The 23,302-nt window shown below is 39.1% G+C and overlaps 1 protein-coding gene across 5 annotated transcripts; it reads right to left on the reverse strand.

The window, feature by feature from the left end:
• Nucleotides 1-13,870: 13,870 nt before the first annotated feature.
• On the reverse strand, nt 13,871-22,722 carry LOC103427265 (protein argonaute 4-like). 5 transcript variants are annotated; one of them, XM_008365331.4, is made up of 24 exons: nt 22,195-22,722; nt 21,642-21,693; nt 19,798-20,121; nt 19,499-19,704; nt 19,191-19,415; nt 18,931-19,067; nt 18,754-18,851; nt 18,572-18,669; nt 18,264-18,429; nt 18,047-18,163; nt 17,866-17,973; nt 17,728-17,790; nt 17,524-17,637; nt 17,254-17,419; nt 16,988-17,100; nt 16,714-16,851; nt 16,443-16,573; nt 16,228-16,293; nt 15,371-15,434; nt 15,154-15,265; nt 14,986-15,059; nt 14,560-14,654; nt 14,448-14,479; nt 13,871-14,300 (listed from the first exon to the last, which is right to left on the reverse strand). In XM_008365331.4, exons 3-24 carry the CDS (start codon nt 20,116-20,118, stop codon nt 14,125-14,127), a joined length of 2,820 nt encoding a protein of 939 aa, XP_008363553.3. In that variant the 5' UTR covers nt 20,119-20,121; nt 21,642-21,693; nt 22,195-22,722; the 3' UTR covers nt 13,871-14,124.
• Between the last annotated feature and the right edge of the window lie 580 nt (nt 22,723-23,302).

The raw sequence follows: 23,302 nt of genomic DNA on the forward strand, positions 1-23,302 counted from the left end.
AAATGGGTAAAAGCAAAGCCCTTGACAACCATGACTCAGATGGACATAGAGTGTTTTATACGGAGGAACATCATTTGTCGATTTGGCATCCCTCAGTCCATTGTCATCGACAACAACCCGAGTTCGTGGGCAAAGATTTGGCGAAGTTCTTCCAAAAGTATGGCATCAAGCAGCACACGTCCACGCCGAGATATTCTTAAGGCAATGGCCAGGCCGAAGTATCCAACAAAACGATCCATGACTGCCTTAAGAAATCCCTCACCGACAAGAAGGCAAAATGGCCAAACGAACTCCCCGGATGTCTATGGGCATATCGTACCACAAAAACCGGTGAGACTCATTTCTCTTTGGCATTTGGTTCGGAAACAATCATTATTCCCAACATTATCTTGCCAAGCATCAGCACTCTACTACCAAGCATTGAGCATAATAGTAAGGAGATGGCCACAAGTTTAGATCAGGCAAATGAGAAGCGCGAGCAGACCATCATCCGCATCGCAGCCTCCCAGCAGCTCTTCTTCAACTACAACAAAAGGGCCAAGATCCGGCAATTCTAACCTGAAGATCTAGCCTTGGGAAAAGCCTTCATCACTGCAAGCAGAGAAAGCTCCAAAAAGATGGATCCCATCTGGGAAGGTCTGTACAAGATCAGCAGAGTAGACGGCAAGGGTAATTACATCCTCACCACCATGAACGACAAAGAGATCAAAAAGCAGTGGATCACTTACAATCTGAGGAAGTACCATGCGTGACCTCCCGCTACATCAAAGCCCAAGACCCAAGCAGCTCGACGGGCACCACCTCACAAGCCGATGACTATCCATTTGTTATGCAGTTCCTACATTATAGCTAAGTTTTTGTTCGCTTCACTCATTTTTCAACGAGGAATTCAAAAGTAATCACAACTTGGCTCTGCTGCATGCTTACAACAACTGATCACTCCTACACTTCAAAAGAAAACCACGTCCTTCTTAGGGACTCATCGTAGGAATTGCGCCCCCCGAGGGACCAACCATGCTCTCCAGTGCGATAAGGTAAACTAATTACTCTCCAGTTCGAGAGGGTAAACCAATTCACTAACACCCAGATAGGTTAGCTCTCCAAGACGGGAGGATAAACTCTACACTCCAAATATCCAGACGTGGATGAGCCTGGCTGCCCTAGTATAACTAGATGCACGATGGCTTGCACCGGGATTCCTAGAAGTAGCCACAATGGTCTTTTTCAAAGCTTAGCTAACTGAAGGATTTTAGGTCTTTTGGCCTAATCCGCGGGGAATCGAGCCCTAGAGATGGAGGGGGCATATTACGCAGTACACCCTGCTGACGGCTGCCCTGGAACCCTAAAGCTGCTACCGAGTGCACTAAAGTAGCCTACAGTTTCCGGAAGACTGCCTACGGCTTGCCCTTCGAGTAGTAAAGTTATGCTAGACTTATACAACCACACATTCTTGTGAAAGGTTAAACAAGCTAGTGTGCATATATGAAGCTTTATCCACTGCCGACATGCTACGTAGTCGATAAAGCTTCACCTCTGCCAAGCGCGTAACAACCTACACCAAGTCCTAAAGTGTTGTGATACTTGTTACGCAACTTACGAAATTGGAGAAAGCCAGGGTTAACAGCCTAGTGGTTACACAGACTTGTCTGCTTCTGTAAGTAAGGCATTCGGTTGCCAACCTTATAGCTAACAACTTTGCAAAGTTCTACACCAATACCTACGGCTGCATAGGCTACGCAGGTCTGTCTGCTTATAAAAAAATAGCACGCCTGCCATTGGTCTATAAAGTCTAAAGGTTAGGGCACGAACAAAAGAAGAAAATATGAAGAAAAATGAAAGAAGCATGTTTATAAACAACTAGCAAAGGCCGAAGAAGTTCAAGCAAAACAAGAACTACAAGGAAAAACATAGAAAATCCTAAAGGCTACCTAAAAGACTACACTTCAGCAGCTTGGGCATCCCACGACTACTCGGTGGCCGCACCTTCAGTAACGGTGACTTTCTTAGTAATGGCATCATCCAGCGCTTCACCCCCGGCTGCCTCAACCTGGGCACCAACTTCTCTAACTACTTCACCAATAGAAGCCTTAAAAGTAAAAGCAAGCAAGTCTTCCGGAGAAATAGAGAAGTTCTCGAAACCTCGAGCCCATCATTCCCACCCTTCAGCTACTCATCCTTCTCGAGCAGACCAACATGGACGCACTACAACTCATCCACTTCATTTTTCAGAATTTCGTTGATTTTCAGTACACCTTGAAGTTCCAACACTTGGGGTTCAAGCCTAGTAACGACCTTCTTGAAGTGGATCACTTGATTATAAACAACAATCGACTCTTTATCCTTTGCATAAGCAGCGAAACGAAGCTCAAAATCTGCAAACTCAAGATCTTGAATCTGAGGTATGTAACATCCAATCTCATTCTCTGCACTTTCATACTTAACTTGGATCGCATCAAGCTTAGTCTTCAAGTCAACAATATCTTGGCGAGCAGTCTCAAGCTGCAAAGAAGTGGGGGCAGAAATATTAGACCCTTTTAAAGCAACAAGCTCAGAATCCAACCTCTTAATCTCATTGGCCGATGAATAAGCTTCAATTGCCATAATCTTCACCATCTCCTTGGCAACCTTGCTATATCTGCATCATAGCAAGCAGAGCAGTCATTCTATATTGGGTCGTATGCTTTGCAAAGGAACTTGGGCAAACACAATTTTCTAAATGCCATCAACAAACTTGGCACAAGCGTCCATGTCTTCAAGCAGATATGGTTTCAAGAGCACACAGATCTCAGCAACCTCCCCAGAAGCAGGCTTAGTGGATTTCTCACAGCTGCCCACATGAGCAGTCTCCTCCTTCCCAGCAAGCGAATCTGCCTCAGCAACAGAGAGAGTGTGCCTTAGTGCCACTTTAGCAGCAAAGTCTACCTTATCGCTCTTCATAATAGCAAGCCTTTCCGAATGAGAACAGGACTTAGAGCCCAATGGACGTCTTGGCACAGATTTCGGCACTGGAGGCATGACAATACCTCTACACTGAGCAATATTATCAGCAATCATACAAGCCATTCTCGACATGGCAGGTGCCACATGCTCAAATCTAGCAGCCTCATTTTTCTTCCCATTGGAATAAGTCATGTCAATCATAAGACGCTCAGCAGCAAGCGGACCCTCACAAGCAGTGAAAGAAGTCTTCAGTTTTCTCAATCGGCATCTCTTGAGCATGCAGGGAAGATCTCTTCTTTCCACCTTCATTAATAATAGGCTCCATGGCAGCATTCAGACAAGTCAATGCATCCGCCTTGATCATCTTTACCTCATCTCTCGGGAGCAGCCCACCTTTCTCCCAGCGAAGAGAACTAAGCAGCCAACACCATTCACAGTACTCAGTAGGGGAGCTTAACCCAGACTAGCTTTTCCCTCATTTTTTCTCTTGAACCAGTAGGTAAAAGGCCTGCATACACAGCATTCTAGCAGCCCATGAGGCCTGCTGATGCGAGAAATACTTGACACACAAATTAAACCCTCTTTTTGACAATTGTAGTATAGATGTAAGTAGGGTATCGTTCTAGGCCGGGGATTAGGAGGGATTGCTAATCTATTCTAAATTAATTTAAAAATATTAAACAAGACTAAGGACACAAAACTAGGCTAAAAACTCTAATAACTCGAAACACACTTAAAATGACTCAAAATAATGAAAACAATTAAATTAAACACTAGGAACTGAAATGGACGGAAATTAAATTAAAAGACTAACAATAAAGAAAACTAACTAAATAATATAATTTAATAATGGATGGGTGTTTGGTTTTGATGAAAAGTAAATTAAACTTAATTAAATTACAGAATTGACAAAAACATAAAATTAAGGTAAAATGATAAATGACGGACTAGCTAGAGGGTTCTTCTCCACACATGACACATATGCAACCTAAATTGATTTTCAGTTGTTCTTTCAATAAATTGTAAATTTCAACACTTCAGATTAACCGTGAATAGCACTTTTTTAATCTTCAAGTTTTCCTTAAGTTATTGAATTGGACGGGAAAACGCATACAACAATTCAAAACATTCTTCAAAAGTCCCCTACGTGAAAAGCACAATAGAGATACAATCAAAGATCATTAAACTTTGTGAAAACTATAAGCATTGACGAGGCATTCGTAACTATGAAAAGCATGATACTCTTGCCAAGAATTTACTTAACGTGATTGTGACTAGCAACCTTTACTACTTGTGAAAATAAGTTCATAACGATTAGGTGAAATTCACTTATATTCTAGCATCAAATTCATGCATGTAAATTAAGCGTGCACTCTCAACTAACATACACAAATCAGTTTTTATACGAACGGATAAGTAAATTGAAATCACAACTTATGAAATCACAACCGAAGGTAATCAATTCATATTACAAATATATTCATGGCTTTGAATTAACCTCTAGCCAACATAAATTTAATTACACATTATTAAAAACAGAAATAAAAGAGAAGTTTGGAAAAATTAAACCGAAGAAAGATTTAACCGAGAGAAAAGAAGAGTGCTGCGTTATGTCTGTTCTTCCTGCGCCTTATCTCAGCTGCCCACATGGCAGCTCTCCCTCCGGTTTTCTCTAGGCTGTCCTGCGAGCTCTCCCCACGTGGACTCTCATTCACAGCTGCATGGGCAGCTCAGTTCTATCTCTCCCCACGTCCTCCTTCGTCTTGCTATCCTCACGTGGACTCTCATTTCCTGCCCACCGTCTCTGCACAGCAGCAAGTGCTGCTTATTTCCTTTCGAGCTGCCCAAAGGGCAGCTCCCCCTTTTCCGTTTTTCCCTGTCCTCCCTTCTTTTCTCCCGGAAAACCCCTTTCTTCCTCTTATTTTTTTCTTCCACTCTTCTCTGTCTCCCGCCTATCTCCCGCTCCCCAAACCCCCGCTGCACGCTGCCAAAGGCAGCTCTCTGCCTTCCACCAATATCCCCCCCCTCTGTCTCTACCTGCCTTCCTCTATTTTATTTTTTTCTCTCCGGCAGACTCCTTTACTAGCTTTTCAAATGACGCTGCATTTCAAGGCAGCTTGGCTGCTTCTTTCCGTCCCTCTCTCTCTCTCCCAATTATTTTCTGCTTTTTTCGTTGCCGTCCCTCCAGCTGCCAAAGGCAGCTATCTTTTTTTCTTTATTCCCCGCGCCTTCTTTTCTGATCTGCCAGTCTCTCTCCCCTTCTTTGGATTCTTTTTCCGTCCCCAGTGTGGACTCCTCCATTTCCTCTGCTTTGCCAGTTGCTGTCCCCTAATTCTTCTGATTTCCTTGGATCCCTTTGTCGCTGACTTGCTTTCCTCCAGCTGCAAAGGCAGCTTGCTGTCCTTGGATTCTTCCTTGACAAAATAATACAAAACTAATTTGTATCATAAACTCTAAATTAGTAGCAGTTGGGAATTAAGAACAAATTCAAGTAACAAATCCAAAACCAATATTCTATGAAACAATCAATTCAATGCATATAAAATAAACCAAAATAAACCAAAATAAAACCCAATCCAAAAATAAAACCAATATTCTTTCTGTTTATTATTTAAAACTCATTTGTGCTATTTTTATTTTCTTTGCATAACAAATCCTATAAACATAAAAATAACGTAAATAGCTCAAAAATATAAGGAACTAACTAAGAAAAGACGAGTGAATTCGAAGTAAAAATATATATAAATATGATCCGATCAAATACCCCCACACTTAGCTTTTGCTAGTCCTCGAGCAAAACAAAGAAAACAAGAACAAGAAGTAACAAAAACATTAGCTTCCCTTTATGTGACCCTCATAGAATTTCATTCAAGAAAACAAATCATCAAGAACCATAGCTAGCATCAAGGAACTAATCCAAGTTCATCTTCCTTATTCAAATATTAGCAGTAATCTTTGAATCCTTGAAGTGTAGTGTGTGAGATAGCCATGCTAATGTAATTTCAAAATTTTTATATTTTTAAAATCATCATATGCAAACTAGCAACCTTCTCACGGGATATACACTCAATCACACATGTGTTTAGTTTAAATGTGTTTCGCTCAAAGAATCAAATGTGAAATTTCTACCATAAGCTTGCATAAAGATCTCATCTCCACAATCATAATTGCAAAACTTAAATCAAGAGGACTTTTATTGGATGTAATGAGGTTTAGGGAGAGGGTTATTGAAATGAAAGAATAAGTAAACACAAGTTCCAAGCTACATTGCAAGCAATTCTTTTGTTTAGATTTATAAGAACTCAATCTTTCCAGCGATTCTTCTAGCACCTCCAACCACACCCTTAACTGAAACTTGAAAAACTTTTTATTTTCTTTGTATACAATCTTTATCTTTTCTTTTTCTTTTCTTTTTTTTTTTTTTTTTTTTTTTTTTTTTTTTTTTTTTTTTAATTCACAAACATGAAATACCCCCACACTTATTCTTTTGCCAAACATCTTCACAGTATTTCACAAACGTTTCTCATAAGACAATCTCGCATTGCTCGCTTGGAAAGGGTAAGGAAAAATGTTTCAGGTATAAGGGTAGACATATCTGGTGATAAGAAATAAAAGGCTCAACAAACACGGCTCAAATTGGCAAACTAATGATATCATTTTTCTTTGGGAAACATGGTTATTTGGGCCATAGTGGTAAACCTAATGCCTCTATCATTTCCAAGTTCATGCAATCAATGACAAACATTTCGAAAGATCGTTACGCAAGTTCTAGAGATGTATCTCACATAAGTTCATCACACATGAAAGAATAGGAGTGTATGAAAAATGCACACACTTTCAATAGGCTCAAAGAACTCACATCGGATGTATATGGTCACTAAATTCACATATGAAGCTTTAAGTCATACTTTAGTTTCACATTAACAAGGCTATGTGCATTTGGTTTTTCAAAGATGATCAAACATGTACAAAACTAACAAGAGAATTAGGAATTTCACAAAACACATGTTAACTAAGTTCTTGATAATCATGATTCAAATTTGATCCAATTATATCATTGGGTCGGGAAACTAACAAAAATCTAATTCAAAACAATAAGGGAAACAAGACAATTTTTTGGATTTTTAAATTTTCCGAAATTTTTTTAATTTAAATTTTTTTTTTTTAAAAGAAAACAAAACTAATTAAGAACACAAAAAAACAACAACACAGTTTTTTTATTTTTTTTTTTAAAAGAAAACAAAACTAATTAAGAACACAAAAAACAACAACACAGAGACAAATGAAATTCTGGAGATTTCTACCCCCACACTTAAACTTGACATTGTCCCCAATGTCAGAAAACACTATAATGCAAATAAAAATAAAATAAAATAAATAATAAGAAACAAAATAAAACAATTGGACTGAAAACTTCCCTAATTTGCAGTAAAATCAAGCGATGACCCCCAAGCTAAAATTCTGCAATCAACTTCAAGGGTGGAAATAACTAAAAGTTCCTGCAAAGAAAAGAAATAATTCAGTTAAGTACGCAAGAAAATTAATTAAAAAAAAAAATTGCAAACGAAAAATTGAAAATTACGATAAAAGATAATGAATAAAACTAATAAGTAATCATTGGTCGTGCTTGTTGACTTTCCACAGCTTTCCTCTTGAACAGGGTGACACTTAGCTTTTCACTTGCAAGTGATGATTTTATGCTATTGTACTGCAAGGCTTTGCTCTTTGGGAATGTTGCAGTTCCTTATTTGTTCTCCAAGCAGATGTGGCAGCTTCTCTTGTTCTTCATCTCAGACTCCTTCCGCTGGGATGATTGCGCAAGTTGCATTCTTCTCTGCTTGTTTCCTCTGCATGGCGGGCAGGCACGAGGGAGAGGTGTTGGTCTGTTTCTTTCTTCAATCTTTCCAAGTGCCCACCTCTTGCTCTCTTTCTCCTTGTCCTTAGTTGAGGATGAATCAGCACGTTGTCTCCACATGCTTCGAGGAATCATCTTCACTTCCCTTATACGTGAGAGACGAAGCGGAAACATAAGATGATGAGTACTCGAGAGCAGGTGCTGGCTGGAGAAAGGACAGGGAGAAAGCATGATATGAGATACTCTTGCTTTCAACCTTCATGATATGAAATACTTTTGCTTTGAATGGGTTGTTCGCAGAAGTATCCCAAGGAATGAGGAACACAGAGTAACTTAGGAGGATTCTTTGGGAATGCATTTTCGGAGATGAAGAAGTGTTGAGAGGGTGTGCTGAGAGAGTGTGCTTTTGCTGTGGAAGGCGAAGGTAGAAACTTATAGGACTTGTCTTCACAACCGGAACTGTTATCTCACTTAGTGTCGGCAGCCGGTGGATGGATGAATAGTACAAATTACGCGCTTTCTGACAAAGCTGCCCGTAATTTCCGCAAAGCAGATTCCTCATTGATATCTGGAATCGGCGCTTCGAGCTCTGAGCAACGTCGATTGTAGAGGTAGCACGTGACACGTGCGGATAAATCTGGAAAAGAAGATTTGCCCGTGGGTTGAAGCCCAGCTTTTGAGAAAGCTAGCGTGTCTTTGACTGTTGAATTTCCCTCTTCGATTTCTGAATTGGTGCTTTGACAAACTGCCCGAGAATTTCGCAAAGCAATTTGCGTGTGACAAGTGACGACACGTCTGGACAAATTGATCTTTTGAAATCCGGGGTTCGGCTCATTGTTTCTGAGCAAGCCCAACCTTTAAGAAATGAAACGCCTCTTTTGAGAAAAGAATCCGGCTTTTGAGAAAGAGCCCCGACTCTTCGATTTGCGAGAGGACGCTTCTCTGAGGAGCGTCTCTTTGATTTCTTCTTTTTATAGAGGCGTTAATTTTGTTCCACAACACACTTGAGCACCCTCCTGTAAACACTCCCTCCTGTAAACTTCCAAAGTCTTAATCAGTCCGACTCTCTTCTTTCTTCACCACCTCTGAAAAATGTCTGGCCCTTCTGATCGTCGTTTTGACTTGAACATTCGTGAAGAGGCAGCTCCGCCTTCACCAGACAACATATGGCGCCCTTCTTTCATATCCCCCACTGGTCCCCTTACCGTTGGGGCTTCGGTGATGAAGAACGATATGACAGCAGCGGTGGTGGCCCGGAACATTGTCACCCCAAGAGATAACAGACTGCTCGCTAGACGATCTGATGAATTGGCGGTTAAGGAGTCTCTGGCTCTTAGCGTGCAGTGTGCGAGTTCTGTGTCCAACATGGCCCAACGCCTATATGCTCGAACACGTCATGTTGAGTCGTTGGTGGCTGAAATACAGAGTCTCAAACAAGAGATTAAAGGGCTCAAGCATGAGAATAAAGAATTGCACAAGCTCGCACACAGCTATGCCACCAGCATGAAGAGGAAGATTGACCAGATGCAGGACACCGATGGTCAAATTTTACTTGATCATCGGAGGTTTGTGGGTTTGTTCCAACAACATCTGCCTTCGTCTTCTGGAGCGGCACCGCGTAGTGAAGCTCCAACTGATCAACCTCTGCCGCCTCCTCCTTCTGTGGCCCCGCCGACTGCTGAAGCCCCGCCTACTACTGAAGCACCACCCGACCAATGAAAACTATTAGTTTACATCATTGTAAAATATTTGTACTTTTTTGTTTTTTTTTTTTTATGTATTTTATTTTTTTTTTTCATTAATTTTAAATTTTATCTTTTTTTTTTTTTTTTTTTTATATGTAAATTAATGTAAAGAGACTTTGGTTAATCTTCCCCCACACTTAAACTAAATAACACAAACTCACATAAATCAACCAAATAACACAACTAACTAAACAAAACAAAATGAAAGCAGTAAAGATAAGGGTGGAAGAATGCAAAGCTGATTGGGTTAGTGATTCCAAAGTCTCCCTTCGTTGAATGCTTGGGTTGCCTCCCAAGAAGCGCTTGATTTAACGTCTTTAGCCGGACGCATCTTTCCTTTAAATTTCCCTCGGCTCCATTTGAACCTAAAATCAAAGAAAAATAAATCAAATATCAAAAGTAAAATACACAAACACCAATATAAACATAAACAAAAACAAAAATAAAAGGATTAGCAAAGTTGCTAATCCCCGGCAACGGCGCCAAAATTTGATGCGAGAATTACTTGACACACAAATTAAACCCTCTTTTTGACAATTGTAGTATAGATGTAAGTAGGGTATCGTTCTAGGCCGGGGATTAGGAGGGATTGCTAATCTATTCTAAATTAATTTAAAAATATTAAACAAGACTAAGGACACAAAACTAGGCTAAAAACTCTAATAACTCGAAACACACTTAAAATGACTCAAAATAATGAAAACAATTAAATTAAACACTAGGAACTGAAATGGACGGAAATTAAATTAAAAGACTAACAATAAAGAAAACTAACTAAATAATATAATTTAATAATGGATGGGTGTTTGGTTTTGATGAAAAGTAAATTAAACTTAATTAAATTACAGAATTGACAAAAACATAAAATTAAGGTAAAATGATAAATGACGGACTAGCTAGAGGGTTCTTCTCCACACATGACACATATGCAACCTAAATTGATTTTCAGTTGTTCTTTCAATAAATTGTAAATTTCAACACTTCAGATTAACCGTGAATAGCACTTTTTTAATCTTCAAGTTTTCCTTAAGTTATTGAATTGGACGGGAAAACGCATACAACAATTCAAAACATTCTTCAAAAGTCCCCTACGTGAAAAGCACAATAGAGATACAATCAAAGATCATTAAACTTTGTGAAAACTATAAGCATTGACGAGGCATTCGTAACTATGAAAAGCATGATACTCTTGCCAAGAATTTACTTAACGTGATTGTGACTAGCAACCTTTACTACTTGTGAAAATAAGTTCATAACGATTAGGTGAAATTCACTTATATTCTAGCATCAAATTCATGCATGTAAATTAAGCGTGCACTCTCAACCAACATACACAAATCAGTTTTTATACGAACGGATAAGTAAATTGAAATCACAACTTATGAAATCACAACCGAAGGTAATCAATTCATATTACAAATATATTCATGGCTTTGAATTAACCTCTAGCCAACATAAATTTAATTACACATTATTAAAAACAGAAATAAAAGAGAAGTTTGGAAAAATTAAACCGAAGAAAGATTTAACCGAGAGAAAAGAAGAGTGCTGCGTTATGTCTGTTCTTCCTGCGCCTTATCTCAGCTGCCCACATGGCAGCTCTCCCTCCGGTTTTCTCTAGGCTGTCCTGCGAGCTCTCCCCACGTGGACTCTCATTCACAGCTGCATGGGCAGCTCAGTTCTATCTCTCCCCACGTCCTCCTTCGTCTTGCTATCCTCACGTGGACTCTCCTTTCCTGCCCACCGTCTCTGCACAGCAGCAAGTGCTGCTTATTTCCTTTCGAGCTGCCCAAAGGGCAGCTCCCCCTTTTCCGTTTTTCCCTGTCCTCCCTTCTTTTCTCCCGGAAAACCCCTTTCTTCCTCTTATTTTTTTCTTCCACTCTTCTCTGTCTCCCGCCTATCTCCCGCTCCCCAGACCCCCGCTGCACGCTGCCAAAGGCAGCTCTCTGCCTTCCACCAATATCCCCCCCCTCTGTCTCTACCTGCCTTCCTCTATTTTATTTTTTTCTCTCCGGCAGACTCCTTTACTAGCTTTTCAAATGACGCTGCCTTTCAAGGCAGCTTGGCTGCTTCTTTCCGTCCCTCTCTCTCTCTCCCAATTATTTTCTGCTTTTTTCGTTGCCGTCCCTCCAGCTGCCAAAGGCAGCTATCTTTTTTTCTTTATTCCCCGCGCCTTCTTTTCTGATCTGCCAGTCTCTCTCCCCTTCTTTGGATTCTTTTTCCGTCCCCAGTGTGGACTCCTCCATTTCCTCTGCTTTGCCAGTTGCTGTCCCCTAATTCTTCTGATTTCCTTGGATCCCTTTGTCGCTGACTTGCTTTCCTCCAGCTGCAAAGGCAGCTTGCTGTCCTTGGATTCTTCCTTGACAAAATAATACAAAACTAATTTGTATCATAAACTCTAAATTAGTAGCAGTTGGGAATTAAGAACAAATTCAAGTAACAAATCCAAAACCAATATTCTATGAAACAATCAATTCAATGCATATAAAATAAACCAAAATAAACCAAAATAAAACCCAATCCAAAAATAAAACCAATATTCTTTCTGTTTATTATTTAAAACTCATTTGTGCTATTTTTATTTTCTTTGCATAACAAATCCTATAAACATAAAAATAACGTAAATAGCTCAAAAATATAAGGAACTAACTAAGAAAAGACGAGTGAATTCGAAGTAAAAATATATATAAATATGATCCGATCACCTGCAACCTTCACATCTCCCTTAATCACCGACCTGGCCCTCATCAGGTCCAAGAACCCGAAGGACATAAGCCATGTGGCTCGCCTAGCACTGCGCCTTAACGCCTAAATTTGCGGCCCCAGCCGCGCAAGCTGCCTTTAGTTCTAGCCAAGTCGAGCAGCCCAAGCAGTGGTCCTTGCCACAACACCTCCGAGTCGACTCCTGGCCCCTGCCAGCTGACATGTCGCACTATCCAAGAAGAAGACAAGGAAAATTAATCTTTTCTTACCTCGGTGCGGCACGAAGAAGACGAAAAAAGCAATGAAAGATGATCCTTTGCACGAGCAAGATGTAGAAGATTGCTAAAGGAAAGGGTAGAATAAATCACTATCCAAAGTTGATTTAATAACCCACTTAAGGTGGACTTAAATAGACTTTGAGAGAAATTTATTTCCTTTTCCTAGAAGGATCTAATTTCCTATTAAAGAGAGAATATACATCAAAATAAGAAACAGTCCTAAGTTTCCTAGAGCAAGAAGATCTCTTCACCTGCTGCCCTTTCCTACGAGCAGCCCAGCAGGTATGGGGGCATTTGTAGAGCCAAAAATAATCACAAGACGACACGTGGATTTGTGGTAAAAAGGACAAAATTACCCTCGAGGCACATCAGATTTCCTACGCGCAAGCAGTGGACAATCATTATTCAATCAAGCCAAAAATGCCAAAAATAGGTAACAAATTCAAAATTATTTCATCTATCCTCATCCTATATTCTCCATAAGGTATTTATTCCATAACCTTCAAAACATTCCATATAAATTGAGTTAATTGGCTAATTAATGGATTTATTACCTAATTAATCCAATAAATGCCAATTAAATCACCCATCTCACACAAAAATAACCCAAGGGGCCGACCACCTTTTCTCCAAAGGGGACCTGCCATGCACTATATATTCACCCTCATTTCCTCTAAAAACCCAAGTCCACACTCTTAAAAATCCAAAAACTCTCTAAGCATTTTTCTCTCTTAATTTTTACTTTGGCATCGGAGGTTGTTCGGCCAAAGCCCCACCCCCCCCAAATTCATCGTGGGTGCGTGAGACTTTTGGCCTTGACCTTAGGTGTGATTTGTTTTGTAGGTGCAATTTTGTCCAAAATCATGAGAAAGAAATTTGCATCCACATGTTTGTTTGTTTGTGTGTGTTGCTTCAGAGTCACAAGTAGTAAAGGGATTGAAATAAGTGTTTAACCGCATAATTGCTATGGTAAACTGATGCTCTAAATTTCAGTTGAGTAGAAGTCTACAAGGGAAATGTCCATGCCGAAGCGGCAATGGCAAGCACCGCAAGTAGGATAGTATGGTAGTAGACGTATGATTGGGAACCATATGCAGGGTTGGGAAGAAGTGGTTCGGGGGTTTGCCTCTGTCAAGTTAAACACGCCCCGACCGCCTCTTGTAGTATTATGAAATGTTGCATCATCATACCCTATCATTGACCCTTCAGATCCACCGCCTGATCTCCGTATACCGAAAACAGTTGGGGAAAAAATACCGTGCCCCCATCATCTGTAAGGCAGATGAAGGAAGTGCGGTTTCCGGAAGACCACACTCATAAAACCAATCTCCACCACATACACAAAGGGCAACAGAACACCATCACACAATACCATAAGTTAAGCCTACAGAGAGTCAACATCCAAGGTCATAATCCCATAAGTTAGGCTACACACAACTTACTTAGGATCATATACAAAACGCCTGTCAAACGCACCGCAAGCTTTACCAACTACGATAGTTCAAACCTCCTATTACAGTGGGAGGCTACACCAAAAACTAGTATATACACAAACTGCTGTTCTTCAGTAGGTAACCATAGTAGGGCTCAAGGCTCTGAGGCCTCAACAGAAAAACATGGAACTGGACACATTCTCCTTCAACCTCGGCAGCTGCGGGACAGGAACAGCTCCAGCAGAGGTAAGACCGCCATGGCTTGAAGATGTCTCAGACGCGTCTTCGAATTTCATGAACTGTGACATCTGAGTGGCAGCTAAATGTGCATAGCAAATGGGGGCAACTGAAAAGAAGAATATTTTACCACGGGATTAGGATTTACTATTTGCAACTAAACATGTATTAGCATGAACATCAGGGAGAGAGTTGCTTTGCGTGCAAGACCATGACCATTCTAGAGGAGCCGCAGGAATAGAATAAAGAAATTTACCTACGGAAATGGCGGTGGTACTTCTCTGGTACCTGCAAGTGAAAAAAATTATTATTAAGGAAGTTAATACTAATGGCTAAACAAAGCAATGTAGTGCTTAATATTCACTTACACGTATGAAAGTGAATGCACTAGTTCCTGCAGCTCATCGGCTGAAAAACCAACATCATCTAACAGAACATGATAGTGAGTAGGCCTCGTGGTCCCCTTTAAAAAAAAAAGAGTAAACCAGTTTAGTATAAGTCGTCTTTAACTATTACCGAGAAAAAAAATCAGACGTTGCACATGAATGATTCACAATTTCCCTGAAGAATCATTCGTGACCCCAGAGATCCACTTCGTAACATTTGGGGAAATTATTGGGAACAAGGCAAAACATGGGAGTTATTAAAACATGAATATCTTAAGTAATGAAAATTTTAGGCACGGTTTTTGAAGCTTGCAACATGGTAATACTAATGCAAAGTAGCACAATCTAGATAGGATTCTAAGTTACAAACAAGATACTAAAGCTGCAAAGCATAATATTGATACTCACAATCATTCCAGCTTGAGCACATAGATAGAAGTCATTGTTTCTTGGGTGACAAATTTTGTTGTCGATAATTGTTCCTGCAAAAAAACCAATAAATTGTATAGGTACGTTGAATTATGTGAAAGGCTGAATCATGTTAAGAGTTGAATTTGTTCAACTGCATTAGCCTACCAGGAGGAACATTATCTGGGGATTGAGGCTGAAAAAATTTTGTGTGGTGGTTCTTCTGAGCAATGATCACCACAAATTTAGGGGACCAAGTCTCATCCAGGAACTTGCAAGCCTGATAAGAAAAGGATAATTTAGCATCATTTCAAAGTAGAAAACAAATTTGAACGTCAATGGTTAGCCCACAAAACCTTGATCCAGTTTAATGTTCAAAACTTACCTCTATGATTTGATCCAGTTCAATGTTCAAAACTTGGTTAAATTGAGATTCGCTTACTCCATCCCTATATTCAACAAAACCAGTCAACATAAGCAAAGTTCTACCAAAATAAACTTGTACAGAACAAGATTAATCAATTCAACATGCTCAAACAGTATCTACAAAAAAAAAAAGGATAAAATATGAGTAATCAGTATCTACTCATGGACTATAAAGCCTGTCATATTTCCAACAGACAATTCAAGTAAATTGAGCAACTTTAGAGTTTAGAACAGCAGAAAACATTTGAGTAAAACCAGTGATATGCACTGTAGTTTAATAAACGTGTAAAAAGAATTTCAACGTAGATATCAGCAGGGCAAATGTGCCTGCTTCAGATCAAGGTGGTAGCTATGAATTGTACAATTCAAATCCTGGTATATTTGGCATCAGCATTTGGCGCATAATTACACATTAAAACATACTGGGCAATTTATTGTGTCAAAATACAAATGCAATATGGAATCTAATAACCTATAAAATTTAACACGAGAAATCAAAAGACGGAATTAAAAATTATTCATTAGAATTTGACCCATACATGAAAATGTAAAGAGCTTGTACAAAAAGAGCTAGTAATTGACCCATACATGAGCACATGCACATTCAGACGCACTATAACTTAAGCTAGGACAGCAAATGGTTTTCAGAAAAAAAAAAGAAGAAAGAAATTAAGCTAGGGCAGTAAATGGGTTAAATAATAAAAACTCCTACAAATAAGATACTGACTGTTCCAATTCTTACAAGCACATAGTTTTAAGAACAATAGCAAAAAATACAATTACAATTCATTTGATTCTAGGTTTTCTAAGAGATACCTGAAGATGATAATCTGGTCAGGTTTCTGTTTGCCTGAACTTGTATAGAAGTCCAGAAGCAGCTCTCTGAATTTAAGAAGAAACTTAACATTTGAGTGGTTTGGAAAGTATTTATGAAACCAAAATGTCATTCAACAGAAAATGAATTTCTAAAACTTTTCTAAATATTTGAAGAAATTTGCAATGAATAAATGACTTCAAGATACATATCCTACCTCATAATGCCATCATCCTCTGTGTCAGAAACTCGTTTGTACAGAGAGTCTATCATCTCCACCTTGGGGGATTGTGTTCGAACAGATGCCCTGTAGCGAGAAATCAGTGGCCACTGCCTGGAGCTTACCACCTATAATTGCCCCATCAAATACAACATGAGAGGTCCATACGTATTTCTTGTCATCATGTGTACAAAATGTGCAGAGTTCCAATGAACTAGCTTTAGTAACAACATTTAATCCAATATGTAAGACATAGAAAGCAGTTTACCGCAGCAATTGAGGGTACATCAGATTGCCCAGGAGAACCATGGGACACATCCATCCCAAGGATGATAGTGGGAGCCTTGGAAACCACAGGGATAGAAGGAGAATATTCAACTGCCAACAATGAATTTAACCCACCAAGCTGCAAGGAATTGTGAGGGCAAACCAAGTTTAAGATCACAGCCAACATAAAATCTACTCATACCGATATCAATAAAATAAAATAAATTACTAATAATTAAAAAAAAAAAAAAAAAAAAAAAAAAAAAAAAACTCACCTTTGCATTGATCTTTAACAGGACATTTGTAAGGTATTGATCATTGACCCTTGTGGGAGCAATGCATTGTGTCACAATACCATACTCAGCCAGATTCTTCCGCTTCCATGGACCTAGGGAATCAGTAGGTATCATTAGAGAGCATATTATAATTTATTTAGATAAAATGACTCAACCATGGACCTAGTGAATCAATAGATATCATTAAGAGAGCATATTATAAATGATTTAACATGTCAATGATAGTATAGATAATATGACTCAACCATATAAAGCAGAATTTTTTCTCTCCGGAAGCAAACAGAGAAGAAACTGTGGTTGTCCAGGAAGTTTGGACTGTATATCCTCAAACATCCTCTCAACTCTAACCAAAGGTGGGGCGCGCCTAGACTGAGGATTCTCTTCAAACACATCAAATGGAGCCTCGATTTTCTGTCAGCAGGTGAAGAATGGAAAAATAAAAAAGAAGAATAAAAATGAAGTTATCTAAGTTATTTGAATACATACTGTAGCAAATGTGCAAGTGCAAAACTTACAATTCCTTTCATATCTCCACATTTGATCAGATCACGGACGAGGGCTTTTAGATCACAGCGTGCAGAGAAGTTAACAACAGCCCACTTTTCTATCTTAGTTGGCTTGACAAGTGTCTGCATTTCAACAATATAAATGAACCAAAGAATCAAAATACTGATATAAGGTGAAAAGTAACAGAGAGAGAAAAGGGGGTCATTAAAAACCTTGTTGTTGAAATTCCAGCGCCCATTTCGAGGGAAGAAATCATCACCATTACCAACTTTAAGCTGTCAAGGAAACCAAATCAATCAGTAGACGCACAACAGAATAGGCTACATCATACAGGTATATGTGGACAATACCTTTGGGGCTGGAAGAACACGGCCTTCCACTTGAGTAAAGCTACCACCAATTGAAACACCACATGAGTGGAGCATTGGTTCAGCATCATAATTATTGATTTTCAAAGCCTGCAATAGTACTCATGTGATTTAGAGTCATGGATGCATATACAATGAGTCAGATGTTAATGAAGACACATACATTAGACAAAACACTCATCCTCTCTTGTGGCTTCTGCCTTGATTTCTCCACCAGCGAAGCTCTTTGAAGGGTGGAAAGAGCTTTTGTGTAACGTTGCAAGGACACCAAAGAACAAAGCTGGAAGAAAAAGTTCAACAAAACCACTAAGGTCACGGATAAAAATAAATCATCATATTCATAACAACAAAAAGAAAGAAGAATAAACTCAGCTTGTTACCTCCAAGGGGATATAAGTAGGACGTTTTGGTTTCCCAACATTAAGGCAGGGTAGATCAGCCGAGTACCGCAGCTGTATATTACGATGATTAACAAAATAATCATAAACAGTCACTTCTATTTCTGCATCTTCCCCTTCCTTTGCTTGCTTGTTTCTCAATGTAAAACTGGATCATACACAATAAATTGAGGGCGTTAAGAACAAGAACACAAGAAAAATAGTTGCTCTAGTAAGGATAGAAAAAGCACCATGATGCAAAAACACTAAAAGATAAAAAGGAAACATAGTTTCATTCAAAAAATATATACGTCTGTTCTCGGCATGGCTTCTCGCTCAATCCAGTTATTTTGAACTCTTGATTTGACGGACTTGTTTTGACCCTCAAATTCTTGAGTGTTCTTTTAGCCTATTCATTGAAACAAACACAGATTATCGAAAAGTAAATGAACATAATAACACGACAGAATAAATAATGACAAGAGTTTGTTACCTTCGTCCAGTCAAGTTGGAAAGGATCTCTAACACTTTGGTTGGCAATTAAAAAGTCTACCACCGGCCCTGGCTGTATGATCATGGTAGTCGATACATCTGAAAATGTACACATCAGAATAGGTTAAAATACAGTAAATTTTGAATAATGTAACAGAGAAATAAGCAATATAGCTACCAATGTTCAGAGACAAGCCACCCTGGGTGGTCCTAAAACTTGAATGGAATCCTCTGCACCCAAGAACACCACCTCCAACATCCGCAAAATTTTTTGGATCATTATGGAAGAATGATTGGCGAACTAGGAGGCATCCTCTGTTGGAATCAAGGTTTTCATTACATAGGATACAATCCATCCAAAATATAACATAAACACAAAACTATGTGGGGGAAGGAGAGAAGGGAGAAAACTAGACAGAAAGGATAAACTTCACTCACTGCTTCGATGCATGCTGTCTTAATATGATATCCAGGACTCTCAAAGCTTCTTGAGAATTCTCTGATTCTTGACCACGAAGAGCATCTCCAATTGCTTTCATGGGAATTTTTGCAGCATAGCTGATCTCCACATTAAATGTTTTGGAGCGATTTGGACGCCGTAATCTCTTTCGGTCACTCTCATTTGGACTCCCAGGACCATCAGGTTCACAGTTTCCATTGTTCCTGTATAGAAACAAGTCCAACAGTAAGAGAGTAAAAAGGAGATCTAATACATTGGAAAGAAACCATAGCCCTTCCTTACATACCTGCTTGATGGCACATCCTCCAAAACAACGGCGAATTCAAGTTTGTTGCGCGGAAGGGATCCAACAGTAAACAGGCTCTTCTCCCCATCATAGGCAAAGTCCTTTCCACCTAACTCCGAGTGGTATGTCTCATGCACCCTTTCAATTATTCTTCTTCCAGCACCCTTGCCGTCAAGCGGACGCCCATCTTCATAAGCGACAGAAACCTATGTATACAGTACAAAAATGAGAACTAACACTGAAGATAAAAGAAAATGGAAGAAAGCACTGGAAATATATGGAAAGCATATGGAGCATACACTATAATGGAAGAAGTAACCCTCAATATTAGTAACATTCACTTTGAAGTGATTTGTGACCAAGGGTATTTTTGTTCCCTTGGTTCCAAGGCCACGCCTAGCAATAGGGACCCGAGCAGGTTTTTTCTTAACAGGTTCAGGAATGTTATCTGCTTCCACATGCAAAGGAACAACATCTGGTGGAATAACTGGGGGTGGGGGTGGCAACGCATCCTCTGCCCCATTAGCTCCATTCACCCCATTTGCTCCATTCACTACATTTGCCCCATTAGCTCCATTCACCCCATTTGTTGCATTTCCATCTGGCTCAATCGAATCCATATCCTACAACATAACATAAGTATGTAGATGAGATACAACAAAGGACATATATTCATGCTAAAGCAGGAATTGAATTCCTATATGCAGCACCATAATTCCTAACAAATTAAAAATGCACTTTGACTAGAACAGGAATAACCAAAATCAAGTCAATAAATAATAGTGTGATTGCTCTAATGAAAGCAAATGAATCTTCCTAGCGGTAAAGGCATAAAAGAATAAGAAACCAAAAACAAGAATGGCCAGAGATAGACAACGTTACTGCTTAATAAATTTAGAGAAAGAAAAATTGCAGTATGACACTGATTACTCCCTTAGGACTAGGAGTTAAAAGCAAACACATATGGAAACACAAAAGCCTACGCTAGCATCAGAACCCCTTGAAAGATTTGAAACCACGTGAGAATGACCCAGAAAATTAAGTAAGCCACACAGAACAAAGAAACAAACAAAGGAATTGATTTGATTGATCAGAAAGGTGTAAGGAGACATACAAAATTGTAGCAAAAGTTCAGTACAAATCACATCATACATATTCAAAGGTGGATATAGAGTGATAATACAATTTTTTTTTTTTTTTAAAAGGATGCTGCCCTGATCTTATAATTAAGAAGCAATTTCTGGAAAGCCACATATGAGAACTTTTACTCTGAAGGCTCTAAACTTCAAACATCATTTTTGTTTCAAGAACTTGAATTTTGAGAACAATAAATAGACCTACAAGGCCGAAGTTGTGATACAAAATTGACTATTTTACACTGCACACTTTATAAAACACAATTAATTGACAGGTCACCTAAGTCTCCACTGAATTGAATGGAGAAGTCACTGAATTAATGACCAAAATCATAAAAATAGCTCATAAGGCATCCCAGTATTGAGAGAAAATTATTTGACACTGAGCAGGGACATTTTGGAAAACACATGCACACAAGTAGATAGCCTTATGCAGAGCTTTTAATAAAATTTAATGGCACAGAAACCAAAAATCAAAGCACCACATCAACAACAGTCGGAAAGAATCTCCAGAAGTTGATATATACAAAAAGAGAAGCAGTTTCCTCAAGCAAGAGAAACAAGAAATTATAAAAAGGGACAAATAAAAGGTAAAAACACCTGTGATTTTTAAGGGTTTGTCAACAAAAATGAAAAGCTCAGTTTAGCTAAAAAAAACCACACATGCAAGCATCATAAGAAACAAGTCAATGAAAATCATAATGATATATATATATATATGCGTATAATATATTCAGAACACACACATCTAACCCGAAAATTCTGAAATCGAAAAGAAAAACCCACATGCAGAGTGGTGGAAACCAGTCAATGAAAATCAAACATATACAATGATGTACAAGTATATAACATATGCAAAACACACACATCTAACCCGAAAACTTCTCAAATCGAAAAGAAAAACCAGAATCGAGAGTGGTTGAAATGAGTTAACTTGAACAACAGTAAGAATACAGAAAGAAACAGACATGCAAGTGGAAAAACGAAACATTTACTGTATATTTTACCTAAGCGCACAAGAAACCGCTTCTGAAATCCAGCCGTGAGGACTCTTCAAACCTGCAAGTCAAACACACAATTGTTATGCAATGATCGGCCTCAGAAGTCAGAAATACCATAAATGCCCAAAAAAATAGTCCAAAACGCACAAAAGCTCGTAACTACAAAATACTGAAGCCCAAAAAAAATTGGAACAAAATAAAATCAAAGCAAAACTTGAACTGCGAAATCAGCCGGGTCCAAAACTCTAAGTGCATTGTTCAAAACAAGAGAAAAAGCTGCACCTTTTAGAAACCCTTTTCCTCTTATTCCAGAAAACAAGACAGAATTTGAACTTTTCCAGAAAACCCTAGACAGAAAATGAGATTTTCAACTGCAGCAGCAGCCATGGGAGAAACCAGAGAAGAGACCAAAGCTGAGAAGCGTGAAATACCCAAAATGCCCTGAAGCAAAACTCGACGACTCAGAAACCAACCACCCCCAGACAGGCCCAGAAAACAAATTTCTGGTTTTGAAAAGCCAGAAGAGAAAAATAAGCCGGAAAACGCCGCTGCGGCTCACCTGAGAAACCCTAAAACGGCCCGAGAGAGATGAGACTGATGAGACCGACGACTGAGGAAGGAGCTCTCAACTTTTTCAACTCTCTCTCCTACTTTCTCTCACTCCACTCTAATTTACTCTTACTCCTTTTCACCTACAACAACTAACCATTTATACTCTCTGCGGTGCCATCCCTGCGATTACACTGACCGTGTCAAAGGGCCTCAATCGACGGTTGCAGATTGATTTCGATCCGAGCATTAAATGCTACCTCAATCAACCGAAACGCACGCTTTTATGTCATTCTTCGTTTGCCCCGTGGGCTGTTTTCCCCGTACTGTTTTTACGGTCCTGCCACTGCTTCAATTCTTGAATGACTGTTGTGTCCTTTCTGCGGCCTGTCTACGGGAATGTCGTGTCGTATTGATTACAGGTACAGGACGATGGGCAGCATTGTCATTAAACGGTGAGTTTGTTGATCTTTCACCAATCACCATGCAGTGACCACGTGGCTCACGGTCCATCAACAGATCTCATTGGGGGTGAGATGAGCATCGTGACCCTTTTTTGTGATATTTAAGACCGGTTTGAGATTGTACTATATATCTGGTGTGCTATCAACACATTTCTTTTTACTTCTCACACATCCTTTGTTAATTTATGTCTATTGATCTTCTTCAATTCATTCGATCCGACGATCAAAAATTAGAAGAATGTGTGAGAAGTAAAAATAGGTGTGTAGATATCACACCCTTATATATACTATTATTAAGAGAACCCTCATTGTCGACTATTTTGCCCCTCACTTTTGAATACATAATATTGAGATGAGGGCAAAATAGTAATTTGAACCTTTTGACAAAAGACAATCATATCCCTAAAAGGAGAGGTTAATAGTAGTTGGCAAAGTGTGAAACTGATTGCCCCCACTTCCTCTTCAAAGTGCAAAAAATGGGGGGAGAGACAGAGAAGAACAAAAGGCAGAAAGGCAAGAAAGCAAAAGCAAAAAAAAAAAAAAAAAAAAAAAAAAAAAGAGGAGCACAGAAGGGTTAATGGCGAGGAAGAAAGAAAAATTGATGAAAGCCCCAAAATACAAGCTCAAACACATCAAAGAAACAAAACTCGATCA

This window comes from Malus domestica, chromosome 03 (genome assembly GCF_042453785.1).
Source record: "Malus domestica chromosome 03, GDT2T_hap1".
Classification (NCBI taxonomy): Eukaryota; Viridiplantae; Streptophyta; class Magnoliopsida; order Rosales; family Rosaceae; genus Malus; species Malus domestica.